Consider the following 23,466-nt stretch of genomic DNA (forward strand, 5'->3'; position numbering starts at 1 on the left):
CCAATGGCTCGGATAGCTCTGGAACTGATGACACCCCTGGAGGCGTTGACTGTGGCAGAGCTGGAGACTGCGGCACGGAAGACTGGAGCTGTGGGTAGACCGGCAACTGTAGCTGCTGCGGCGGCTGGGAAGGCTCTGGCGGGCGAGGCGGCCGGGAAGGTCCTGGCCGGCAAAACAACTGGGCTGGAGGCGACTGGGCTGGAGGCTGCTGTGGCGAGACGGATCGCTCAGGAAGCTCCGGGGGTTTAGCCGGGTGCTGCTGCTGCTGAACCTGCGGCAGCGTAGGCGGGCCGGGAAGTTCTGGTTCGGGTTTTGTTCCTGCTGGGATGGACTTGGGGGCTGGAGACGGTAACAGGGCCTCGGCGCGGGCACCTTCATCGTGACGCCGAGGAGCCGGGAACAGGCTGGACGGGAACAGGTGCACACTCAGGTTCCAGGGGCAGCTCTGGGGTTTCCGCAGGGATGCCACCATTGGTCCCTGGCAGCTCGGGAAGTAAGACGGGGACCTCATCAACGGTGCGCTGAGGCTCGGGAAGCTGGGGTGGAACCTCAGCGGGAACGAAGACATCGTCGTACAGAGGCTCGGGGCTCAGGACTGGGACCTGAGAGTCCGGAAGTTGGGGGTAGCCTTCAGTGGGGACGCTGTCGTCGGCACGCTGAGGCCCGGGAAACTGGACGGAAACCTCAGCGGGGATGTCTTCGTCGGCGCACTGAGGGTCCGGAGGTTGAGAAAGGCCCTCAGTGGGGACATCACCGCCAACGCAACGAGACCCGGGAATCTGGACGGGTACCTCAGCGGGGCACAGGATGACTGAGGGTACAGGATCCTGGGGAAAACCTCAGCGGGGCTGACCACGTCGGCACGCTGAGGAGCTCGGATACTTGGTGGAGCCTCAGCAGGGACGCTGTCATCAGCACTCTGAGGCTGGGGGGACCCGGGATGGAACCACAGTGGGGACGGGAGTGTTGGTGCACTGAGGGTCCAGACACTGGGAAAGGCCCTCAGTGGGGACGTTGTCGTCAGCACGCTGAGGGCTCGGGAGACTTGGGCTGGGGGAACTTGGAAGAGGTGAGAGGGGAACCTCAGCAGGGATGCCATCGTCGGCACACTGAGGCTGCAGGATCCTTGGGGGAGCCTCAGCGGGGACGCTGTCATCAGCGCACTGAGGCGGAGGGATCTGGGATGGAACCTCAGCGGGGACGTGGGCGTTGGCACACTGAGGTTCATACTGCTGGGAAGGTGCCTCAGCGGGGGCGTAAGCGTCGGCGCACTGAGGTTGCGGGATCCTGGAGGAATCCTCAGCGGGGACGCTGTCGTCTGCGCACTGAGGGTGCAGGATCCTGGTCAGAACCCCCGCGGGGACGCTGTCGTCGGCACACGGAGGTTCAGGTTGCGGCTGCAGTGGCGAGGTGGTGGCTGGGAGCTCCAGCGGCAAGAGGTGACTGGGATCGGACTGCCGAACAGGAGACACGGCCGCCCTGCTCCGACGCCGCCGCTGTCTGTGATCCCATCGAGCAGCGAGGAAGGATTCAGGCTGGGCAGCAGCGGGTGTGCCGCCAACAGAGACGGGGGCCAGATCCCAACGAGCCAGGGGCTTGGCTTTCAGCTCCTGCCAGAAGGCGCGTGCCTGTGCTGGGGACAGCAGCTGAGGAGCTGGTGGCGGAAGAACCGGTGTCCGAGGCTGGGACTCCGGCAACAGGGACGCCAGGAGGAGACCGACCTGGGACGAGTGGCGCCCCTGTCTGAAACAGGAGCAGATTTTGGACCGAGGCGAGTGGCGTCCCGGTCCGGAGAATCGGGATGGGCCGAGAAAGTGGAGAGCCAAAACTCCGCTGGAGGGGTTTGAAGAGCCGCGAGGCACCTGCTCTTGACGCCATGGAAGGGGAGTAGACGCTCTCTGCCTTTCTCAAAGAGCGTGGAGGGAGGAGAAGAGCTGGAACGCCATCTTCACACTCTTCTTGGAGGTGTCGGGCGGCGTCTGCTGCAGTCCCCGCAGCTGTTGGCTACACACCATTAGTCCCAGCGTGTAATCTGGGGCGAAACCAAGACACATCCGGAGCGCGGCAACGCTGTCCCTTAAAAACGGCTCCGGGAACAAACTCTCGGCCGTTCCTGCTGGGTCCGTCTGTGGCAGAAGCATTCTGTCATGTTGTTGGTGTCGGTGAAGGTGTGGGAGAAGAGGTAGGACTAGTGATGGGCAAATGATACCGAGGCTTTGAAGCTTGTGTCACTCTTCCTGAAGCGGAGTGATTCGAAACGCTGTGTCGGAGCTTGTATCAAAACACCAGTGTCACATGACTGATGACGCTTCGAACGTCATCACTGTTTCGCTTCGCGCTTCATTGCTTCAAAATGTTTCAAAGCTTTTCATTGGCTCATAGTCTTTCAGTGTGTGTCATTGGCTCATGGCGTTTCAATGCATTCTGAGGCAATGACAGCTTGACAGGTTTGACAGATTTGAGTGGTTTGGTGCCATACCAGCTATATAAGACGCATCATTCTGCTTCAGGATTTGGAGAGTGAGAGTATTTTGGCAAGTTTCACGGTGAGTCCCACCAATAAGCGACGTTCTAAAGTTTGGTATCATTTTGATCTCAAGAGGTCTGAACTTTTATTGCTGTCATGGGATTGAAACAGTGCCAGTGCTTCAGTCGTGCTCTTCAGAGGTTGCTATGGCTTCAGTTGTCCACCAGATGTCACTGTCACTGAAGTCTCGAAGCTTTGAATCTTTTTCTGCACAATTGTCAGGAAAGCCTCAGTGCTTCATGAGGCTTCACTTGCCCACCACTAGGTAGGACCCAATCGCAGGACAAAAACAAACTTTATTTCCTCGTGGGAACTCCAGGGCACAAGAACTGAATGCAACAAAACCGAATGAGACGGTAAGCTCCCAAGACCGGGTGAGACGGTCGAAAACTCAAAACACTTCTACAGAGTAATATGAACTAAATACGACTTATGCTTCTGCAACTAAACAAAGGAACGCAAGGAGTATTTATAGTAACTAAGGAAAACCAATAATTAGACACAGGTGCAAATGATTAGAGACAAAACATAAAGCTGCCGGGGACCGAGGCAGGGAGGAAAACAGGAAGTCCTTTCAGTCTAAAGGTCCCCGGCCGGAAGTCCCAAAAGGGGACTCATGACACCTGTCACTTATAGGCGAATTGAAACGGTTCCAGTTGTTCCCTAACAACAGAAAAAATTATTTGGAGCAGCAGATGTTCCAGGCACTTCATGATTATTGAAGTTAGAGCAATTGGTCGACAGTCTTTGAGTTTTGTTGGTCGAGGTTTTTTGGGTATTGGAATTATTGTTGCCTTTATCCAAATGGAGGGGATTTTGCAGGTTTAGTATGTTTCACAGAAGAATGAGGGAATTATAGGTGCAAGTTAATAAGTACAGGTCTTCAGTACTCTTGTGGACTTACCATCTGGGCCTCGAGCTTTGCCTGGCTTGCACCTCTTCAGCTGGCATCATACATCCTCTTCAGTAAAGGGAGCTGGATCATTTGGGTCCAGTTGAGGCAAGTTCTTAGAGTCATTCTTTGGTGAAATCTTGGATGTCAAATCAAATATAAAATAGATTCAATTTATTTCCCAGCTCAGTTGGTGGGAGCTTGGGTTTGTTGCCTGTTAATGTTTTTACCATTTGGAAAACTTACCTGGTGTTCATATTGCTGAATTCATGTTCTAATGTCTTTCTGTATTTTTGCTTTGCCTTTAGAACCTCATTTTTTATATTGTGGTTGGCTACCATAAGAGTAGTCCAGTCTTTAAGCCTAAAGGCTTTTTCTAATTTGGGATGTGATCCAAGGTTTGGAAATTAGGATATTTAGTTCGACTGCGCACAGACTACAGGTTTTCCCTGTACACACAGCGATTATTTTACAATTTCATAAACATATTATTATGTTGTCTCTATTTACTCAGTAGAGTGATGTTTATTTATATGAGTTTGAAGAGATTGGGGCCCTATTTATTTTGACATGAGAAACTAATAGTTTAGTCAGACTGAGTTTTATTTGAAACTTTATACGACAAACGATGTCTGATGTATTTTCTGATATATATATTATTTCTCCGTAACTTAAATGAGATTAATTTATTTGAAATTCAGAATAATTAAAAATCTATTGACATTTTGTAATGGATTTTTAGTCGATTTTGACATTTATTGCAGCGAGTATCTCTTCTAAATTGTTCTTAATCACTAGATTATGAATGTTCATTAATGACCAATTTATTTATTTATTTATTTATTTATATTACCAGAAAAACGTTTCTCAATCATTTTCTTTTAACTTTTTTTGCTAAATTTTGAAGTTTTACTTTTTAAAATAACTAAAGACAAATTAGACCGGAAGTGTGCGTTGTTTTTACCGGCTGTTCACGCTCGGTTTCTGGTGGCGACGGTGCACGTGTTCGGTAGTAGCACTGGAGAATTCGGAGATTTTGACCACATGTTGTGTGTTTTAGGGCTTACTCTGTTTGCTGGGACGCGTACAGCCTTCAGCGTGGGTCGCTGAATGTGTGTTATGATGAGTACACACTGGGAGAAAGTGCTTAGGCACGGCAGAGAGCTGAGGAGCTAGCTAGTATCAGCTGAACCTGGAAGCATGTTGAGACTTGTTCCCAGACACGCGGAGAGAGCGATGGACGAACGACAGACACAATAGACAAATATTTTCATTTGTCAAGAACAAACAAGATGGATCACCAGTTCCCGCAGCAGCTTTTCCCCTCGTTTTACAACTGCGGACCTCCGGACTCGGTCCTGAAACACTGCGCTGCAAACTGGGGCTGCTACAGCCGATTGAGACCTGAGGTGGGTCAGCTGTCAGCTCAGCACCGACTCACTGCAAGTAAACACGTCTCTCCAAAACAGTCTGCACTTCTGTAGTTGATTAAATACATTTATACGCAGACACGAACCGTGTAGATCATGAGTAAATGTTCTAATTATAATCTCAAAACTAAGGTCAGGTTATTGAGATATTAGTCTTTTGCTGTACAAAGCCAACACAGTGTGAAAAATAGTTTAGCTAAAAACACGGAAAGCGTCCAAGAGAGATCATAGCCACCCTTAGTGTCCCATCTAATAAGGGCAGAGTATTGTGTTGCAGCTTTTGCTTCACAATATTTTCCAAAAGTTTAAATACGACTTGAAAAAAATTTACAATATAGGGTTGGTTTAATTTAGGTTTATTTTTGTAAAGTAACTACTGTTTGGAATGCAACGACATTATTTCTTAGGTTAACAAGACAAAAGAGCATGATTTCTGTTAGTCTTTTGCTGACAAAATTAGTTTTGTCTTTTTTGTGTGTACAGATCTTGGAACAGTATCTACTTTTGAATATCATACTTTTGAAAGTATCTACCTTGTGCATTTGTTGGCTGCAATGGTTTGAACCCTTCAATCCAGTTCATCCCAAAAATGTTCTGTGGGATTGAGGCAGAGGTTGCAGTTTTTAACTTAACTGGCATAGGCTAAGCACATTAAGCCACATGCATCCATGGGAGGCCCAGTGTTGCTGTAATATGCACATAAACGCAACGCAGAACAAGTAGTAGGGAGTGGTGGATTTTATGATACAGCTGCTGACTGTTCTGACTGTGAACATTTGGTTAAACTGGTCGTCATTACTGTTAGCTGATTCTGTGGCACAGTTGCCAGGTAATGCACTTTATTACTTTAGTTTGAGCAATAAAGTGCAGTATTATAAAGTATTGCAATTAGTAGTGCTTTTTAGGTGAAAATCCTGATACTAGGTCAAAATACAGATTTTTGAAATAAAAAATGTGAAGACAATTCAGGTACATTAGGTGTCTGTTAAATGGAGTGATATATAAACAGGACACATTTCAGGATTTGGAACCTCCTGTATTGACACCATTACTCAATTTGATACTTCTGTCAGATTTAGACTGTTACAAACAACACCGTCATCTGCTACTCCCCTTTTAAGCCTGATACATAATTCACGTGAAGCGAGAAATCTGTTCGTTTTCTCAGGACATTTCATACTCCACGAGAAACTCAACTGCAGAACTCCTGGGAGTTTCCGCCCACTGCAGCTTACGTCACGCGCGCTAAGCAATGTGGGAATCTGACAGAAACTATAATACAGCGGATAAGATATCGGATATCGTCGTGTTTTACGACAGACGCGCTCCTCCGTACACAACGTATCCTCTATCCACAAATTATTTGTCAGTTGTGTGTCTTCATATGCCTTACAAGATGTGTTATAAAGATTTTCATTCTTCCTCACCGCCCCTGGCAGCTGTTCCTCAAAACTATCCATTGCTATGACAACTCCCAGCAAAAAAAAAGCGAGATGACATTTCCGCTTTCCGCATTAACCACGCCCACTTCAAATATCTGACCAATCACACAATAGCTTTCGGACACCACCTGAGAAAAAAGTTCTGCCCAGACGATGTGTCGAGAACAAGCTGAGAGAACTCCCAATCAAGGGCAGCAAGAAAAGAATGACATTATTTTTTTTCTCGCAGCCCTGGCAGACAGAACAAATTTCTCGCCTCTCACTGAGTTGTAAAGGCCTTTAGAATGTAATCTTATGGTTTAATGCTGGACTGCATAAGCAGTTATGTGTCCCAGTTGTCAGACTTTATAATTTGGTTGTGGTTTCAGGGCTCTGGTCCTCTTTCCAGCTGGACTTTTACATCCAAACACAAGGTCAGAGGAGAGGCTTGGCATCACACTGAGCCGCTACCAGTTCCCCTGCTGTCTCCTAAAAGCTGTGAGTCTCCAACATCTGGTTTTGTCTCACTGGAGTTTATGTCAGGTCTCAGACGTTTTTATGATGCCGCGCTGAGACTCAGCACTTCATATTTTATTTGATTTGTACTCAATCATTCTAAACATTTATTAATGTAAACATTATAAGATGGAAAACTGTACAATTGCTGACAAAGTTAGTTTTGTCTTGATCAGTCACTGGACTAATTATATTTGATAAAACATCTTTTCAGATTCATGAAAACAGGTTATTAATAAATGAAATGATGTGGTGAGATTACTTAATTCTTCAGTGGTTATTTGTAAAATTTATCATTTGTGTATTCTTTTGTTTTTTGTTTATTTATAAATATTTTATATTCACATTATTTATGCACATATAAATGTATTTGTTTTTTTTTTTTTCAGCTTTCTTTTGTCATTCAACACCTCCAGATCCACTTGACTTCACAGAACATGTGAGAACGAGTTCAACACAGAAACAGCCCCTGAACTGCAGTTCAGTTTCCTCAGTTCAGATTTATGGTCAAACAGTTTATATAGAAAATTAACAATCTGACATTTCATGCACAGTTTGGTTGTTAACCTAATAAAAGAAGATCACCTCAGATTGATTTTTCAATGTGAACATAGCTGAGCTTTGCTATAGCAGAGCTTTTTTCTGTTCTGTTTTAAGGTTTGAAAAGATGTTTTTTTGTGCAGATGTGGAACTTCTACATGGATCACAGTCAGGATGCCTTTGGGTGCATGAGTGAAATTCTGGGAAAATACTTTGACTTTAATCGAGGAGCGAGAGAGGCAAGCTTTGCACCAACAGACTTTGTCACATTTTATTTCTTTGACTGCTTACACAAAGCAGGCAACTTGCAGACATTCTAACATATGCATAACACTGAAGACAATGTTGTGTAATGTAAATGTGGAGGCACCGTTTAATTTTCATGTGTTTTGTGTTTATTTGCAGAGAAGTCACAGTGATTCAGTCCACATGTGGAAGGTGAAAAACATCCTTGACATACTGAAGTTTAAAATGTGAGTGAACCCTCTATAGGTTGTTGTCAGCAAGAGTGTGTGTCGATGTGAAAAGAGTTAAAAAGTTGATTTGTATAGTTGTCTTATGGTCATGTTTAATCTGACCCCCAGGTGTCCGCAGTCGTATTCCTCCAGATCGCTGGATGCATACAGCACCCTGCTGTCAGATGCAGTGCACTCCATCCCTCCTGAGCTGCTGGGGGCACTGTTGCATGAGGAGCTGATGGAGCAGAGAGCCAGCCTGCTCTTCTCTGAAGCTGCCACAGGTGGCGCTCTCTCCTTCATCCCCTTCTCACAGAGCAGCAGCAGCAGCTCTCAGCTTGGCTGCCTCCTTTACCCCAGCAATCAGGGACTGCACCGCCTCAGTATCCTGCAGTTTAGATACTGGAGTTTTTAAGATTTAAAAACAGTGGGATGTTTGTCAAACCAAGATTCTATTATTTGTTAGATAGTAGAGAAATATTTTTGGTAGTGCTTTGAGATAAATGACAAAACACACTGCATGGTGAAAACCATGCTGGGGGGTGGGGTGGAGGCGTGGAGGCGTGGAGCAGAGCAGTGTTTCCCTTTATGTTCGTGTTGGTTCTGGTTTTTAACACAGTACCCCAGACTTCCACAAAGTAGGGCTGCAGCATCACCATGCAGGTTCTTTTCTGGACGCCACCAGCAGCAACCCATTCAGCCTCCAGCTGAAAGGCCCCATCAGACAGATCAGCTCTACCTCCCTGTTCAACGACTGTAAGGATAAGGAGTATATTTTGAGCATCGAAAGGGTTTTATTGTGGGTCACCAATTCCTCCAGGCTGATGAAGATATTTTTGTTTGTTTGTTTGTTGCAGGTTGTGTTGCTGTGCGGTCGGATCGCCTGTGTGGAGTTTGGAGGTTCAGCGAAAGAAACGAGCCCCGTTTGCTGCAGGTGGTCAACACCAAAGAGCTCGCAACCTGTGTCAATGTCAGGTTAGTAATCACCAGGAGGAGTTGAGGCATCAGCAGCTGGGGGGAGTTAAGTTGCCTTTGAAGCCGTGCAAGATGGAAACAGGAAGTTTCTGCAAAACCACTGAAACCAAGGAAAAGGTATTAAAGTGGCACCCTCTCTGTTGTCCATTTTCAGTCCTCATGTTTTAGGGGAAGTTCTGGTGGCAAGCGAGAGCGGAGCAGCAAACCTGTGGACTGTTGGTAAAGGGTGAGGACATGTCTTTTGGTTTTGTTAATTTTGAGAGGAAGATCAATGATTCTTTCTTTAAAACAGGATTTAGCTGTTTAAATTTAAGTTGAATTGAAATTAAAGTAGCGCTCTGGCCCTTCAGGATGCAGAAGGTTCGGGTTGAGGACAGCAACCTGTATTTCAATGCAAAGTCAGCATGGCGATGGTGTGAGTTCTCTGCCCACCCGAGGGTGATGGTGTATGCAGACAGGACAGGGGTGGAGCTCACGGACATCAGGGTGAGAAAAGAGAATGTTGGTAATGTGGTGATGGTTGGTGGTATTTCTAAGTTTGAGTTAAGCATTGTTAATTGTTTCTAAAAGAAGACATAGGAGGCATCTTTGGGTCTGACTGTTACTTCCTCATAGATTCAGTATTATGGGCTGAATGTGTCGGTGCTTATCTCCTGATTTCATTTGATTTACAAAATCCAGAATACATTCCTTTTGAATTTTTATTGATTAGTTTATATCAGAAAGATACAAATTCTGCATAAATCATTTTAAGATTTTATTCTGCCAATGAACATTTCAAGTGAGCATCATTGCTGTTTCCCTCAATATGAAGTTATAGAAAGTTCACATTACTTGTTTCTCAAATATAAAACTGGGGACAAAGGATCCGCTCTTCTTTTTGTCCTCTTTCATCTCCACCCTGCCTCTGTCCCTTTGTCACTTTGCTCCATTCTTTCCCTTTTTTTTTTTTTTTGTGCCCCTGAAGGTGAGTCCAGTCTGTGCTCACACTTTGTTTCGTATCAGCAACACCTCAGAGTGTCGAAGAGGAGAGAGACTCATCCTGTCCAAATATGTGGGGGATGTCCATTCATTCCACCACCTCATCACCACTCAGGTACTCTAATATTAATGCTATATTACACATAAACACATCTCTTGTCCATGGTTCTATTGTCAACCACCACAGACTGAGCAAGAAGAATAGCAGTACTATGTACAAAATTGCCACTGTCATGCATCTTCAACAACTTTCTCTGAGTAAAGCGCAGACGTACAGTTTAATAAGTTTCTGCACAGAGCTGGAATCCCTGAGTTTATTGATGTGGATTTCTGAACAAACATCAGAGAACCTTCCGTTTGGGGCTTTTGGGCTTGATAACTTTTTAATTAATCTACTCTAACTATGTGAGCTGTGTGTGAAATATTGATGTATTTGACACACTAAAACCAGCTGGACATATTTTTCTGGAGCTGTTGCTCTATATACTGGATGTTCCTTGGGACAGAAATGACAAAATCATCTGTCTGTTTCACCAGTGAGAACACACGCAGTTGGTCTGTGAAAGAATTAAAACACACACACTCCAGTCCCAAACACATGCTCCTCTTTCTCTTTGTCAGTACTCGGCCTACATCATGGATGAACGGTTCCCTGGTGTGCCGATGCTCAAGTGGGATCACATGATGCAGTCCCCACCCATGTTTTGCCATGTCATTCGAGGCTCCACCCCTGGCTCAGCTGTGGGTGGGACTGCTAAGGTTCTGCTGGGCTCCCACAGTTCTCAGGAAATCACCATGTTGCAGTACTCAGGTCAGTCAACAGGGGATGGTGTGATGAGAGTTATATGAAATTATTAATTGTGTAGTACATTTTGATTTCATTTACAACTGAAACTATACTGCTAGTCAGAGTTAGTCTTCTCATGTTTAAAGGTATTGGTCCACTTGCAATGTGAAGAACATTAAGGTTCTGTGTGAACCATTTATGTAACGTTCCCACTGTGTGACTTTGTTCAGGAGGCAGGGCGGAGGCTTGCTCTAGTCAAGGTCCTGCTCAGGCTCTGCTCAGACCCAAAGACAGTCTGAAACACCTTCCTGTCCAGATTCCTCACCGCCTGGACACCATTACCAACAGACTGTCTTCACCTGCTGCAGGTATGGATATGTGAGGAGACACAGGGCCAGGTCCAGTGGACAAAACCCCACAGTTGTGAGATACAGGAGGAGGCTTGATGAAATGTTCACTTACTAATACCTTTAAAGTTTAAAACATTGCAGTAATATCAATTTTTAGGAGCTTGCACAGCTTACATCTGCATATATACCATATTCTTATAAATAGACCCACACTGATACATGTGGGAAAATATTGTCTAACTAGCCAGCATATCGGCCGGCTTAGAAATTTCATTTATCAAGTAAAACACATCCTGCCAACTTTTCCATAGGGTTGACTTTTGTTTATTGGACATGAGAGAGAGAAATAGAAATGTAATAGGATGATACAGTGTTTCACAAAGCTTCACAAAACCAATGCTGACTACAGGTATAGAAAGGTATTTTACTTCACAGCTGACAAAGTGCTGCCCTAAATATTTTGTTTCTTATCAGGTCTGACTTGTATTCAGAAGAAGAGAGGAAGGGAAGCAGGTGGTGAGGAGTGTCTTTGCATCATACAGCTGTCAGAGGCAGGAGATATTTTCTACCAGATCCTGGAGCCCGAGCAGCCAGACACCAGCACATCTCAGCGTCTCACATCAGAGGACCCGTCACTACCTCCACGAGCACACAGTCCAGTCCCCCAGTCACAACTGTGTGGGGGACAAATAGCAGAACAATGTCCACTAGATTCTCAGCTGGTTGTATCGGACACATCGAGTGATGAGGGAGTACTTGGACCAACTCAGAGTCCCACTGCACAGTGGGTTGTGGCTGAAACCCCAAAGAGGGAACAACATATATCGAACATGTTCTCAGGCTCTTTCTCTGAGGATTCAGAGTCAGAATGGAGACGTCGAAACTCGAAGAACTCGTTGCTGCACATCGTTGTCGATGATCCAGAGCTGGGTCAAGTGAGTGGATTAGACACAGAAGTGAAAGATGGAAAGAGGAGTAGGGATAAAACAAATGATACTAAGGAACCTGGTGGTGTGGAGGAAACCATGTGCAGCTCCAGTAGTTTGAGTCACATTGCTCCCTCTCAGTGTCAGACTCTAGTAAAGCTCAGTAAAGGCACTCACATCACCTGGAAACACTGGCTGCAGAAACTGATGAAAAAGAGTCGGGAGAAGGAGCCCCACCCACGCTGCCTACAACACTTCAACATCCAAACTAAAAGCCTCCTCCATCTTCCTGATGGCACAGGAGGAGATTTGACAGAAGACCAGCATGTGCAGAGCATCAGGCAAAATCTGAGAGCATGCATGTTTAGACGCTCACTGCTGGTTCACAGCACTGTCTCCACTTCCCTCAGTGAACCAGACGTGGTACCGGTGCCAAACCCAGTGGACACAGAAGTCTGGCAAGATGAGCTCAGCCAGCGTCTGACCCTCTCCTGGCAGGGGGAGGAAGCGTGGCGGGCATGGTGGGATGATCACCTGGGGCTAAACAGGGACAAGAAGGTTGAGGCTCTTAAGAGAAAGCGCAGGAGGGAGAAGGAGTCAAAGAGAGCTGCTGGCCAGCGCCTGGAGCTGTCTGGGAGCTTCACCTCTTCTCTCAGCTATCAGTCGGAGCTGGATGACTTTTCTGACTCAACAGGTTGGTCCTCAGCAACGAGCCAGGGGATGTGGTTGGACACAAATGGGGTAGGGCCGTTGTCCCAGTTGGAGAACTTTTTGGAGCATGGGACACCAAGAGCTACAACACCCTCCACTATGCAAAATGACATGCCAGATTCCACACCAATTGCCACACCTCAAAGTGTTAAAGATAAACTAGGTGTCCAGCAGACTCCCAGCAGCTCCAGCACCAACACTGTGTCCCAGTTGCTAAAACAAGACTCCACACCCACTGGTCAGAGGAGGAACAGGCGTCCAGCAAAGGACTACCTCAGCTCTCTCTTTGAACCACAGGTAATAGGAAGGAAGGTGGTGTATTCAGCAATGTAACAGAACAAACATGCTCCTTCTATAATCGGTCCAGCTGTCTACACTAGCCACTAAATGGCATGTTACTCATGCTGTACACATGCCAGATGTGTTCAATTGACAAAAAGTAACAAAAAAAAAAAGCTCCTGGCACCTGATGACTGCTGATCCGCTATCGACAGAAACAGTATCACAGTGTTAGGGTTTGACAGATTCTGACAGAAATAAAGCAAATAGAACAGAAAACGTGTTTGATTGATAGAGCAATAAAACACTTATAGTACTCTGAATAAAATCTATAGCTTGTATAGTTTGTGTAAGACCACAGCTGTCCAGACAGTCTGGCTAATAACAGTCTGGCTAATTTGTTTGTCTGGCCATTCTAAAACCAGTCTTTTGGCATTTTTGTATTTTTTTTATTTTGTATTTATTTATTTTATATATGGCCAGCATTCTAAATAAATGTCAGCTGACCTTAGACTCATAACTGTTGTTCCTGGTCTGTTTCCAGGATGAGTCCTCACAGCACAATTACTTCCAGGAAGAGGAGAGCAGCGTGCACCCTCAACCTGCAGCCTCCTCCTCTCAGCTCCACAGCTTCCAGTCTTTCTCACAGAGAAGCAACAGGGTGGATCTGTCCCAGGAAACCTCCGTCTGGTCACGTTTCTCTCTGTCTCCGTCTCAGAGTTCACTAGGTCAGCGGGGGCTGTCACAGGCATCGCAGGCATCTCAGCCTAAGAAGAAGTCTCGCATGGGATTTTGATTCATTTGTCCGTAACACAAAGTGGAAGTATATATCGTTTGGGATTCCTATTGTATTTGGAATATAAAAACTAGGGACTAGAGCAACCCAGCCTCAAATTAAAATGAATGTCTTCCTGATGTTTTGGCATCTTGAGCTGCCAATAGATATGTAAAATGTGTCCACACGGAATTATTAACTGGAACTGTAATTACAAAAGATAAACATAGAGATAGGATCTAATCAGAGAGTGACTGCAAATGATCCATTGCATTGGCAACAATTCTTGAAGACACTGAAGGCTGAAGAAGACTGACTGGAGACTGGTTTGGTAGGAGTGAAATTTCTTATTTTTGCATTGTGGTCATGGCTTTTGTTTGCTATGGTGCTGTCCTAAGGGTGTGTGTCTGTGGCTTTGTTCTGTAGTGTTTCTGCAGGAATGTCAAAACAGTCCAAGCAGCCATTATGGCTGATTCAGTTTTGCTTTCCAGAAAGTTTCTACACAGCAGGTGACTGAGCTGAGGTTTCACTATTTTGTGACTAGTCTTTGTTTTGCTGAATTGGCAATAAATTCGCAACAGTATGTGAGAAGAGCTGATATGGTGACAGAACAGGGACATAGAGAACATAATGAATTTACAAATTAAAGCCAGAATTTTAACAAAACAGACATTACTTCTTTTAAAAGTGTTTGGCCCTTATTTCTCCAAGATACAATGGCACTGTGGAGTATATCAGAGATTTAAAGAATAAGGGTGATATTTAGAGGTAAAGGTATTTCCAGAATAGGGTCGTAATATTTTAAGATCTCTTTTACAAAGCTATATGTTGGGAATTAATTAAAAATTTGAGAGGTGTCAAATTCAGGGTATGATAAAGCTGAAGTAATGATTATATTTGAGTCCATATCATGATGTATGCTGAGTAAGATAAAAACATACTAATTTCTGAAATTTCACATGACTTATGATTTTCCAAAGTTACATTTCTGTGGAAGTCTGCATCAGAGACTACTATATGCCGTAGAATGTGGTTTCTGTGGTTGTCCTGCTGTGTGAGTGTGCATTATGTGACTATAAATAATTCAGTTATGTTCCCCTTTGCTTCATCTGGCTCATGTATAGTTTAACTGTCTGTGTTAAAAATCCCAGTTTCATTTAAAAAATGGATGCAAGCAGCTGCTTGAATTCGGACATGATAGTAAAAAAAAGCAGACAAAAGATTAAAAATATTTTCTTTTTTAATACAGATGACAAAAATAAATACTATCTACAAAGAACTATTAACAGATTTTTTTTTTTTTTGTACATCATTTACAGTTTTACATGTTTTTATATTAACATTTTTTTGACACAATTTTGTTACATACAACATTCTGTGAGAAACAAAACACAGATTTTTAAAGCCACATCCTAAAATTGGCAACTTTAACTTTAAACCAGGATTACTCATACATACAAACACACACTCAAACGCTTTTCTTTGAACACCCTGTGGGGTAAGCAGGTGGCTTGAATCTGAAGAATAACTTGTTAACCTGTGGTGATGCAAATAAAAGCATCACCCAACATTTACATCAATCTCTTCAGACACAAACTTCAAACCCCTGTTCCACATTTAACACTTCAAATGAGATTAAAGGAAAACTGTGCAAATTAAGACTTTATGACAGAGGTTCAGAGCAGCTGCAGCTGGTTTTGTGTCAATCCTTTCACAATCCATCCTCCTTGTTTTACTTCTCAAGCCTATTATATGAGATGTAATGTTAACAGCTTGCAAATGTGGCCACTCTTAACTTCTGTGCATCAGGTAAACTCTTCCTTATCCTTAATAAACAGTCATAGCTTAATAGCAGTCCAAAACATAAAAAAAAGAAATAACCACCACTTGTTTGGGCAAATTACCTTGTCAGCAATGACTGTTACTGCTCTGATCTGTTCGCCAGGCACTGATATCAATATTCAGTGCCTGGCGAATATATATTGAGATATCTCGCTGCACCTGCAATGCGTGGGAATGTGATATATCATTATGTACTGCACTGTCTACAAACTAAACTCTACCACATCTACTAGGAAGATCCCGGAATACTCAGCTGCTAGTTGTGCAATTATCTACCAGCACCCAAGCTTATTTAACAATAAATTAAAGACATCAGGTAAAGGAGGGAGCGGTGTGGATGATGCACCGGTTGGTGGAGGCTTCAGGGGTGGAGGTGTTGGCGTTGTGTTTGGTGGCGGTGATGCAGAGAGAAGAAGGGCCCTTCAGCATCGCTACCCAGAGAACTGCTGAGGGACTCTTCACCTGAACTCATCACATCCTCACATGAATCCTCACTGTGGACACAGAGACAGACATATAGTCACAATACCTCCCGATACACAGAGTATTTTAGCTGATTAGTGGGTTGTTGGAGAACGGGAGGTCCGGATTCTGTTTTACAAGGTGTAACTGTAGTCCACAGATAAGTAATTCATTTGTTTATTCGTTTGCTTGAATGAATACAAGAGTAAGAAAAATCTGTAGTCTTAATCCTAAAACAAATACAAAAATATAATTTTAATAATCAGCTGTTTCAGCTGTCAATGAAACATTAATATAGAAATATGGATTAACCTACAATGAAATTAAACTCCTCCTAAGCCTATTGCCAAGACAGAGTTAACCATGCAGCTGACCTCATGTCTTGACTTGTGCCTGAGTTATCTGACTGTTAACCTCTGCTGATGGTTCAGGTGTGAAATGTCACAAAGCCCCATTATCCTGTTAGGTTCTCAGGTGGACTGGGCAGCTTGATCCTTAATAATCTCAGGTTGGGAAACAGACCCTCCCTTTTGTTTGTTTATCAATATGTTCACTTTTGAGTCAAGGTTAGGCAGTCTCGTCTCACAACAAACATTTAGCAGTGGAACGTGACCAGTGACTCATTCCATAGCTCAGATAGTCAGATGGGTGTGTCATGTTGTTAGAACACAGCAGAAACTTGTGTGTTGCGTCACAGCAGTTTCAAAGTGTTAGGACAGATGTTTTACAGCATTTTAGTGTTGCTCTGCCATAAACAGAAACTCCAGACACAGACACACCCTGTAGTGACATACAGGGTGTGTCTGATTCCTTTTAAATGCCTGTATTATTTTCCAGGTAATTTACCTGCTCTGAGCTGCCACATGACATCAGTTTGACATCAGCATGAGAATTCGACTGACTACAACACTTTTCATTTCAGCAGTTGAAAACTCAACTTTTGTTTGGTTTGACTTCTCAATATAGTGACTACTGGCCTGATTCTCAGTCTTACCAGCCGTTTATTACCTAATTTGCAGTATGTATGTACAAGTATGTTTCATTGCCATTTTACCAATATTTGCATCTTTTCCCTTTCTCAGTGAGTATGTGTCCATTTGCAGTATTTGTTATGTGAAGGATGTGTGTTCTTTGATTTATTTTCACTATGATGCTTGGGGTGCACAGCAGATTTGTTAGTATCTTTCTCAGGCGTGTTTGCTGCTCTGACCTTTCACTCTCGTCCCAGCAACCCTCTGGGATTGTGGGCAGCTCCGGGACGCCGCGATAGCTGTGTAGATTCCGAGCAGTCCTCCGAGACACGATCCACCGCAGTTTCCTGTGATTGGGTTTGCTGCATTCAGGGGAGGCATACTCTGACAGACACTGAGCCACACGTTCACTCCACAGCAGCAGCTCACCATCTGCAATCTGAAACCAAACATAGCAGTCCAGTTTAGCTCTCTGGCCCTGTGCCCACCATACTGTCAAGTCCTATTACTTAACAGTATGGTGCCCTCAAAAGTATGTCTCTAAACCAAAACCCGGATTCCCTAATCAGGTCAAGTGAAAGCGAAACCATATCAGGTTAAGAGAAACCAGTTTAACACAGACTGTATAGGTTTCCGCTAAAACATAATTGTGTGTAAATGGGAGAGATGGAAAGACAAACCTGAAGGAGACCCACAGTTGGCAGCAACATACCAGTGGGACATCCTTAAATAACATCTAAACAAGATTTGAGGTGGGAGGTACTTGACGCACCACAACACAGCACAGCACATTACATAACCAGTCAGACACAAAAAATTTTTGGACCAGAGCTGAGCCAAGAATAAACAAACACCCTCCCACTACTTCAGCTATTCAGAATTGATTATACGTCCATTCATAATTATGTTCCCTACCATTCAGCCTGAACAAGTAGCCCTGTAGGCAGTATAAATGGATATTAACAGTTGTCAGTGAATTATTGTCTCCATAGGTTCCAAAAAGGTTTCTTGCTTGCAGCTGATCCCAACAGTTAATTTTACTTCGATGAAACCACTACTCTTCCAAACGTTTCCACAGGTATTAGTTTTTTGCTCCCTGCCCTAAAATATTGTGTAATAAAGTCATGCACAAAGATGCACTAATTGCAATTTTCTTGGCCGATTCCGAATTCCAATTTTTCAGTAAGTGTGACCTACTGATTGTTTTTTTTTTTTTTTTTTAAATCTACATATCTACAAATATACAGAAATGTTTGTGACTGAGTGCGAGCATGGCTGAGGAGTCATTGCCTGCACTGCTGGCGAAAGGATCGGCTCGACGTGAGACTAACCGGTCACCGATCATGTGAAAAATCGGCCGATTCCGATCACTGGCCGGTTAATTGGTTCATCTCTAGTCATACAGTGTGCTGTTTACCTTCAGGTGTCTTTGGATAAGACAGGCGATTTCCAACATGTCCTCCGACTGGACGGCTTCAATCTCCTGCCTTAGGAGAGACAAGGCCAGGATGGACGGCTGCATGGACAGAGGGAGGAAGACACAGAAAGACATGTTTATGTGAAACTAATGATGACGTGATAATACACATTTCTGGATGACTCAGACTGCAAAGCTGCTGTAATCCAGCCTTACATTTGAGCTCTACAGTGAATACCTACCTTTGCTTTAGAGAAAGAGAGACGGCAGAGGCAAGCTTTGAGCTGAGCCTCCAGCTTCTCCAGGCTGAGAGTATCCTTCCTGTTCACATAGACAGAAACACAGAAATACATACAGGTTCAGATAGATTCCCAGATAGATGGAAGCAATTTTCTTCATTGAAAATATTACAGTGAAATTGACCACTGACTTGTAAGATTTTTAAGACCTTTTGAATCTCCTAAAACTCAAAATACTGTGTAAAACAACTGACATAAACTGTATTGTGGAATTCTAAACTAAAGTGTAGTCAGGCAGATTAAAAACACTGAGTTATGCAAATTTGAGGTGTGGGTTGCTAGAGGCAGCTCCATGGTGGATAAAATCTGCCCTGAGTATCTCAAGTCTCTGGGTATTGTTGGGGTCATGGTTGGTCATGGTTGACACACCTCTGCAACATTGCGTGGTGATTGGGGACAGTACCCCTGGATTGGGCAGACCGGGGTGGTGGTCCCTCTTTTTAAGAAGGGGAACCGGAGGGTGTGTTCCAACTATAGAGGGATCACACTCCTCAGCCTCCCTGGGAAGGTCTATGCCAGGGTGCTGGAGAGGAGGATCCGGCCGATGGTAGAACCTTGGGTCCAGAAGGAACAATACGGTTTTCGTCACGGCCGTGGAACACTGGACCAGCTCTATACCCTCTCCAAGGTGCTCGAGGGTTCGTGGAAGTTTGCCCAATCAGTTCACATGTGTTTTGTGGACTTGGAGAAGGCATTCAACCGTGTCCCTTGTGACATCCTGTGGGAGGTGCTCCAGGAGTATGGGGTCCGAGGCCCTTTGGTAAGGGCTATCCGGTCTTTGTACAACCAGAACAGGAGCTTGGTTTGCATTGCTGGCAGTTAAGTCAGACCTGTTCCCAGTGCATGTCGGGCTCTGGCAGGGCTGCCCTTTGTCACCGGTTCTCTTATTTATTTTTATGGACAGAATTTATAAGCGCAGCCAGAGCCAGGGGCCGAAGGGAGTCTAGTTCAGGGACCACAGGATTTCATCTCTGCTTTTTGCAGATGATGATCTCCTGTTGGCTCCATCGAGCCAGGACCTTCAGCGTGCACTGGGGCGGTTTGCAGAGTGGCTTGCCATCTCCAGGTTAGGGGAGAAATACTGCCTTTAGGTATTTAATGAGCTTTGGGACATGACCGAAAGGACAAGTTGGTGTCCCCCAGGAAGAGCTGGAGGAAGTGTCCAGGGAAAAGGAAGTCTGGCCATTCCTGCTTAGGCTGCTGGTCCCATGACCCATGACCCTTATACCCTGGATAAGTGGAAGAAGATGGATGGATGGGTTGCTAGCGGCAGCTGACAAAAAATCTTATCAGTGTATTTCAGTCAAACTTTGAGTTGGCTGATAGTTGTCCTACATGAAGTGGAGCTGCTGTGACAAACAAGAAGCAGTGTAGAGAACCTCTCATTCAAATCATGGTAAAATCTGATCCTGAGGCTGAGAGGTGAAAAAAAATCCTGACTACACCTCAACAGACAACTAACTAAACCGATGGTGAATTGAAAAGCAGTAATGGAATGTAAAATTTACAACATATTAAGATGCACATAATTTCCTGTATATGATGGTCTTACCTGTCTGTGGAGTGTGAAAGTGTGATCTGGTGGTACAAGTGCAAAAAGGTTAAGGCAGTGATGGCTTTAGACTTGAAGTTCAGCTTCTCTGTGATGATCTTCTCCATGCGGCTGAGGTCAGACACAGTGAACTTGCACTGTCCTATGCGGATGAGTTCTTCAGTGGGTGTCATGTTACACTCTTCCTCTGTTACTTTGGCCGCCATGTGGAGGCAGCTGAGGCTGACACAGGACAGGTGTTTTGGCTGGATCTGAGGAGTAACAAGAGGCAAGTTAGGATCGGTGAACATGATTAAGGAAGTGGAAAACAAAATATTCACTAACAAGACCGAAACTAACAATTATGTCCCATTGAGAATACAGTTTTTTAAATAAATCTTGCAATGATACTGCACATAATGTATAATTTTAATTGTTTTATTAATCTCTGTTAGAAATACATTGATATTACAGCTTTTCAGCTCATGTAAGCAGCTCTAGAACCAAACTTAAAAATAAAGGCAAAAGCTGACTTGTTCTGCATCTGGTCCTATCAGATGTAAGCAGCTCGTACCCTTATTGTGGCTAGGAATCTGTCCAGCAGGTTTACAGCCAGAACAAAGGTCTGTGTGCTGTAACCAAAGAAGCTGGTCAGACTCCACAGGTCCTCCACTTTGGCATCTCTGCACTTGGCTGAAATTCGACTGTCATCCTGGAAAACAAAGATATCCTGTTAATTAAGCTGGTTTATCTGTTGTGGTAAAAAAGTGAAGGTTCCCCACCTACTGAATATACCGTGGGTCAGTAATCCATCTTTTAAAAGTGCTAACCTGTGTTGTGGATTCGATGAGGGTCAGCCCTGTCTCTTTAGGGAGATAATAAACCTCCTGCTCATAATTCACCCGCAGCTCCTTCATTAGCTTGAAGGCATCCATGTCTCCGCCAGCAGTGGAGGTTTTCACCACAGTATTTTTACTGCAAAACAGAAAAGTACCAAGACGTAATCATAAACAAGTGTTTGTATCACAATGCTTTTGAACAGTCCAAAATGCAAAACCACGGCTTTAATTCACCAGGCTTTGCCTATTTTGCTGGTTAAACTCTACCTGCTGTCATTTATGACTTTGTAACACTACAATTTTCACAATCTGTCATTATGTCCCACTGAAAAAATCAAAACAAAAGTACTTGGTTCAGGAGTAGTGGAGAATGAATAGCTTTGAGTCTCTTACTATGTTTTACTTTTAATATGAATCAAGAACAACTTTGAAAAATCGATTACTTAGTCCAATAATTATCAAATCAAAAACAACCCGTGGTTTGACTTCCTCCAATGTGAATATTTGCTGTTTTTGTCATAATATGCTGACTCTAAAGAAGATAAGCATTACAAACCTTCAACCCAAATAACAGGATACCTTTGGAAATCGGATCAAACAGCATACTCATTTTCTTTCCTATATACTGGAAAATTGTGCTGATTTTTCTAAGCATACATTTATATGAAATACAAGAGAAATCGTTGTAATTTCATGTACCCATTTTTTGTTAAGGAGGCGATGTTCACTGTATGTCTTTTTGGTAAAATGTTAGATTACCGTATACCGGTGGCCTAATGTTACATTTGCTCCCATTTCTAACTGGGGATCACAGCTCAGAGCCCAGCCCACTTCCCTCAGCTGGGCTCCGGTGTCAGATTTCCGCTGTTTGACCTGTCCTGACCGAAAAACAACAGCCTTTTTTCAAGGTTCTGCCTGTTAATAAAGAACCTTCATAACACGAAAATATAAGCGAATCGGCTGAGAACCGTCAGATTTGTCGTTTTAGCTGGTTACCGGTAACCAGTGAAGCTCGAGCGAGCTAACATTTTAAATCCTCTGTGGACGGGGCGGGGGAGGGGCAGAATTCTTTATTCCACAAATATTAAAAAGATTCAGCAAATTCTAAGTTACTGCACAACACAGGCATCTCATAATTTATATTATCGTGTAGTATTTAGGCAGTTTATCGAAGAAGAGCTGCTAGAAAATGTTTTCCTAGCGAACGTAAGGTTAATCGTGGTAAAAAGGTTTGCCTTGGATACGCTTCGAATCAAGGGACATAGACGAGACGAAATCTGGAAACTCGTACATGCAAGTCAGGGTTATGTAGGTTTTTAAACCCTACAAATAAAAATAAAGTATCATTATTTATTTTCAGAGTCATCTGCTTCAGTAAATGAACATTAAATCTACCGTTAAATTACCGTCCCATTGTCGACCGATCGCTCTCATTTGCTTCTTCCTGTTCTTTCGATCAACGCCATAAGTTGGCAATAAAGCAAATTATGTTTAGTGAATATATCTAGGTCGTGCAATATAGGTATGATGTTAATTTTAAAAAAGCTTACCTGTTGCGAGTTAAATCCACATATCTGTTCTGTATCTAAGTTACTGTAACATAGATTTACTCCTCGTCCTCTCGTCTTTCTCTTTCTTTGTTGATGTTCGTAACGATCACGCCCACGTCAACGTCATAGCCAGGAACCAATCACAGACTTTGAGCTGAAGAACAGAAATCTCCTGCTTTCGCTCGTAACAACACATATTAACAGCTACAGCTAATGAAAGGGGTGTCGTTTTGACTTATTTCCTAAAAGTGCCATCAAGGCGTTTGTATTAGCCATCGGTGATCCTTGTTTAGTCCACTTATATATGCCACTCAGACGAAAGACTGTATTTGTTTACTGGACGATCCCCCAGATTGATGTTTTCATTAGCCAATGCGGGAGGTGCAGTTTCATACGTTCAAATAGTCGCGCCCAAAATGTGATGCTTTGATTGGCTAATGACAATGGCTGCATGAGTCCTGACGAATATATGTATATAGTTGTATATAGTGCATTTTATTACAAAATGCATGAATGAATTTGAACACAACAGGTATATATATATATATATATATATATATATATATATATATATATATATATATATATATATATATAGTGTTCACATTCATTCTGTTTTAAATTTCCCAGGCTTGTAATTATTGTGGGTGTAAATATTTAAATATTGTAGGTGTAAACATAGTTTATAAACATATTTTTTTGTAATAAGATGCACTATATAAAATGATTTACATTGTATTGTTACTTGAGCCATATCCAACTCTTATAATCTTTTATATTGTCTATATTCTGTAACATAGCCTAAATAAATACATTTTAGGAGGATACTCCTTGTTGGAGTGTAAAGATTATATTACCGACGATGCCATGAAGTACAGTACAAAATATTGAGATACTTTCTCAATATTCTGACTTGGTATGTCAAAATAAAGAGAACTGGCGGCAAGCCTTTTCATTGTTATGTTTAATATTTACGCTTCCTGGTCGGTG

At 43.5% G+C, this 23,466-nt stretch overlaps 2 protein-coding genes across 3 annotated transcripts; one reads left to right on the forward strand and one right to left on the reverse strand.

Moving 5' to 3' along the window:
* The first annotated feature begins 4,405 nt into the window (after nt 1–4,405).
* Nucleotides 4,406–14,716, forward strand: taf1c (TATA-box binding protein associated factor, RNA polymerase I subunit C). Of its 2 annotated transcripts, none has more exons than XM_026298056.1 (15): nt 4,406–4,861; nt 6,660–6,768; nt 7,176–7,225; nt 7,470–7,565; nt 7,732–7,799; nt 7,911–8,164; nt 8,409–8,537; nt 8,639–8,756; nt 8,911–8,982; nt 9,107–9,242; nt 9,724–9,852; nt 10,359–10,548; nt 10,755–10,892; nt 11,349–12,808; nt 13,335–14,716. In XM_026298056.1, the coding sequence occupies exons 1-15, from the start codon at nt 4,712–4,714 to the stop codon at nt 13,584–13,586; spliced, it is 3,351 nt and encodes a 1,116-aa protein (XP_026153841.1). In that variant the 5' UTR covers nt 4,406–4,711; the 3' UTR covers nt 13,587–14,716. The 2 variants fall into 2 exon arrangements, with proteins under 2 accessions (XP_026153841.1, XP_026153842.1); XM_026298057.1 differs by having other exon boundaries at nt 4,406–4,828.
* A 149-nt stretch (nt 14,717–14,865) lies between these two features.
* ccng2 (cyclin G2) lies at nt 14,866–22,586 on the reverse strand. Its single transcript, XM_026298252.2, has 8 exons — nt 22,477–22,586; nt 20,918–21,062; nt 20,662–20,799; nt 20,109–20,359; nt 18,500–18,578; nt 18,258–18,356; nt 17,080–17,279; nt 14,866–15,901 (listed from the first exon to the last, which is right to left on the reverse strand). Exons 2-8 carry the CDS (start codon nt 21,020–21,022, stop codon nt 15,769–15,771), a joined length of 1,005 nt encoding a protein of 334 aa, XP_026154037.1. The 5' UTR covers nt 21,023–21,062; nt 22,477–22,586; the 3' UTR covers nt 14,866–15,768.
* Nucleotides 22,587–23,466: the final 880 nt, after the last annotated feature.

The sequence above is a fragment of the Mastacembelus armatus genome, chromosome 12, assembly GCF_900324485.2.
Source record: "Mastacembelus armatus chromosome 12, fMasArm1.2, whole genome shotgun sequence".
In the NCBI taxonomy this organism is placed as follows: domain Eukaryota; kingdom Metazoa; phylum Chordata; class Actinopteri; order Synbranchiformes; family Mastacembelidae; genus Mastacembelus; species Mastacembelus armatus.